General features: G+C 31.2%; 1 protein-coding gene across 1 annotated transcript; it reads left to right on the plus strand.

Annotated features, from left to right (window-relative positions):
- Positions 1 to 790: 790 nt before the first annotated feature.
- LOAG_13235 (hypothetical protein) lies at positions 791 to 1277 on the plus strand (the record flags this gene model as incomplete). The annotated part of the gene is made up of 2 exons (XM_003148745.2): positions 791 to 954; positions 1202 to 1277. The coding sequence occupies 2 exons, from the start codon at positions 791 to 793 to the stop codon at positions 1275 to 1277; spliced, it is 240 nt and encodes a 79-aa protein (XP_003148793.2).
- Positions 1278 to 4068: the final 2791 nt, after the last annotated feature.

Genomic DNA, 4068 nt, shown 5'->3' on the forward strand with positions numbered 1-4068 from the left:
AAAGTGCAATAACTGTATTCGAAATGATCGTCACCTTCGTTTAAAATCAGAAGACAATGAATAGATGACAGGTGTGGACGAACAACAGACGAAATGCCTTTAGAAATTGCATCCTGAAATTCAACCTTATTTATCTGAGAGAATTATAAGTATGATGAAAAAATTATTCAGATTTCTAAGAAATGTAACGATAAGACGTTGACGAACTGTTTAATCTGATTCTGCATTGAATAGGTTCTACACGAAATTGTCTTGTTTACATTACATGCGCATCTGACTCCAAAACTAGAATCTCTGATAGCGACTCTAACAAGCCTAATAATTCTCTACTTATTGAGGAACAAAATTTACCAAAAATATTTTCCTTTTCTATCTTATTTTTAAAATTGATGTGAATATTTATAGCACCAAAGAATTCTCCATTTTACTAAAAACTCGAAAACATTCGGTGAACAAGAGGAGGGGCTGAGACGAGAACATACAGTTAGAATCACACTGCTTAGTTTATAAAACTTTACATAACATCGACTGTCGTCTTACTGTTATGTGCTAAATTGTGCCAAATGCAAATGTCCAGATCCTGTCATCCAATTTATAACTTTTTTGAAGCTTAGAAATATTCAATCTGTAACTTCGTACTCAAAATGCACATTAGTTTTCCTTAAGACTATCTGCTTAAATATTTACTATCGCTTTAAATATTTTAAAAATCATAGCCATTGATTCAAAATGATATTTTTTATGAGTTCGATTTTTTCTTCTCGCTGCGATGTTTGTATTTCAGGTGATAATGGGAGATATGAAATATATGTTGCTATTATTGGTTATCTTGCTTGTTTTCGAATCTGTAGAATCGTTTGGCTGGGGATACCCGAGATACGGATATTACGGCGGATATAGGCCTTACGGTGGATACAGATCCTTTGGTGGATATGGACCTTATGGTGGTGGATGGTAAATTACAATTTCATTGTAAAATTCTAACATGGAAAGTAATTGCGCGACTGAGTTCCATACCGCGGTACAAGGTCACACAATACTTATTTTTTCTGTTCATTCCTTTATATTAAATATGAAAGGCCCGCTAGAAATATAAGCCTCAATAAATTCCAACTAATGCTTGATGTTCTGAAATTACATTTTTGATCACTGCTGAATGTTATTTTGAAACGTATTGCGCTCAAATCATTTTCATTTTCAGGTCTTCACCATTTGGGAGAGGGATGTTTGGTCGAGGATTCGGTGCAATTGGATCGATATTTGGCAAAAAGAAATAATCGAAATATTACCATTGAATGAACTGATATCAAATTCTATTGTTTTAATAACTTGATGTTCATCACTGAACATTAACTTATCACTTTTGTGTATATGTTTTTTAATAGTATTTTATGATTCATCAATTTTTGCTAAGAACCAAATCCACATAAACAATAATGCGATTAAAAATTACTGAAGTAGTAATCATACAGATCATACAACAACAAAATGAAAAGTTTTTTGAACCGTTGTTATGAATGGAAATGCTAAGAAATAATTTCATTTAAAATATTCCGACAACTTCTCATCGCATAAAGCCAACAATTTCTGATACATTTTGCAAACTTCTATAACACAGTCATAGAATGAAATGCTTGCTATAACTTATAATTTATCCAATTAAAGTAAGCAAAACATTTTAATTACTGTTTTAAGCAATCCCGATTACAGTTTTTTGCTGATTATTCGGCATGAACTGAAACGAGAGCATTTGCTCCCTAATTTGAAAAATTAAAAAAAAAAAGAGGAGTAGTTCAAAAATGGGGGAAGGAGGAAAGATTGACTTGAACTTTTAAATTGAGAACTCTTACAAACGCAAGTAAATGAGCGGAATATAAATTATTTCTTTGAAAAAAGTTATTTCCTAGTTGTAAAATATTGTAAAGTATTTTCCATTTTCACGCGGAATCGTTAAACATGCTATCATAACAACTTATTTGTAGTAACAGGATACTTTACAAGTTGTAAGAAGAAGTCGAGCTCCTTACTGCTTCACAGTTCAATTTGGTTGAGCAAATCAACAAGAAGTGACACCCAAAAAATGGACCAACGTTGTTGGTTAATTGAGAAATCAACCCCAGAAAATATATGATTAAACTTTTTTGGCATGAGATCAAATGAGTATGATTGGATGAGTTGTGATTACTTAGGGGAAATGATGCAAAAGATTTGGTATCAGACTCTGAAGGATGATAAGTGTTGAGATATATTGGTTTGATTCCGGCAACCCTCCAACAAGATTTCACACTTGCAAGAAAGGTCATTAAGTTTTGTGGAGAATTTCTAATGTTTTTTGAGTATCCAACAATTGTTTCTATCAAAAAGAATCTGTGAAATTTATATGACTTTATTTGCTGAAATGATTTGGACGATTTCGGTTTTTTGAAATATTTCATTCTTTTAAGAGAAGGATCCTCTTATAAGACTTCATATCAGTCCTCAAAAGTATCCTTTGCTTTTGTTTATGATTTTGATTATGATAATACCTTTACAAATTACTTCCTATCACGAGTGTTATCAAGCAAAGAAAATTAACAATGTAAGAACAAAAGAAGTGTCAATGGACTTTTTCTGAAGGAAAGCAAGCAATGGTAAATAAATATAAGAACAAAAGAATTATCAAATATTGAATGTCATCTGAATGAATGAAGCAACTATTGCGACAAGTAACAATATTTGGAAATTAATATACACAAAATTATATCTCTGACAAAAAATGAATTACTATTGAAAGGTTATGGGTTCAGAGTGATGCATCTCAACACATAGCATCCATTTTTCAGATTCCTATCCATTCTTATTTTTGATCATCGTTGCTCCAAGTAATAACATCTCATTTCATGTATTATCTGATAACAAAGATAACAAATTGGACGTTGAGTGGAGCTGATTGTGTGATTGGTCAACCCATCTCTGATGTACCCTTTAATTATGATCAGTTACTGATCTGATCAACGGAATAGAGAGGTGTGAGATGGATAAGAAAAAGTTAAAACTCATTTTTCCGCTTCTTTACAAGAATATAGTTGCATATAGCAACGTTATTCTCCGATAAACTTTTTGGTTGTTATTTTATTTGCTATTTATTAGGACAGTAAATTTAGTGGGAATATTTAGTTTTTCTTATTTCAGTAGTCAAAATTTGAATTTACTTTCTTTGGTGAAGTTATTCTTTTTCTTTTTCTCCTCTTCCTATTCTCTCTTGTATGTTGTTATTCAAACGTAACAAAATGTATATCTAATACGATTTATACGCGTACTTGTAAAGCTTAATGTTATGTAATAAATAATTTGCAGCAAATAAAGAATGTTTTGCATGCGTTTAGAAATGCTGATTCTAAACATTTTTTTTTCAAACTCAATGTTGAATAATTAAAAAGGGAGTTTAAGTTCGATATTTCAAACCTTTCATTACTTCATTAAATAATAATTTTGTCGATTTTTAATTAAAATCGCTTAAATCAGCTTAATTTTGGGTATTTCTTTCTTTTGTTCTACTGAATTTTTTGGTATACGTTTTGTTGTTATAAGAAGATAAGGTGATCTATATGTGCATTAGTTATCATGCGAAATGGTGACATCTTGCAGAAACCGGGGCCATTCGTATTTGTATGTAACCATCAGGTATCTTATGATATTTTTTACTAGCCCATATGTTTTGTGGAGATCTTGTAGCGATAGTTTCTCTATTATCGATTTCGAATATCGTCTGATGGCGAATAAATGATGTGCGAATGGTAAACCTCATTTCGTATCGTGCTATGCTGCAGTCTACATTATAACATGCTGAGATTTTATTAGATTCAGTCAAATGTGATTATAGCTATTTTATTTGATGACACAAGATCAGTCTTCTGTATCTCTGATATTTGTTTTACGATGCGTACGAAAAATAGGAAAGTAATTCTCGTTTTCGTTTCAGCTATTAGGTTTGTACATTTGATCTGGATAATGTTTTCATTTTTGTTCTTGTTTTCTGTAAAGAAGAAAGAAAGAAAAAAAATAGAAAAGAAACACGACATACATAAA

The sequence above is a fragment of the Loa loa genome, assembly GCF_000183805.2.
Source record: "Loa loa unplaced genomic scaffold supercont3.714, whole genome shotgun sequence".
Taxonomy (NCBI): domain Eukaryota; kingdom Metazoa; phylum Nematoda; class Chromadorea; order Rhabditida; family Onchocercidae; genus Loa; species Loa loa.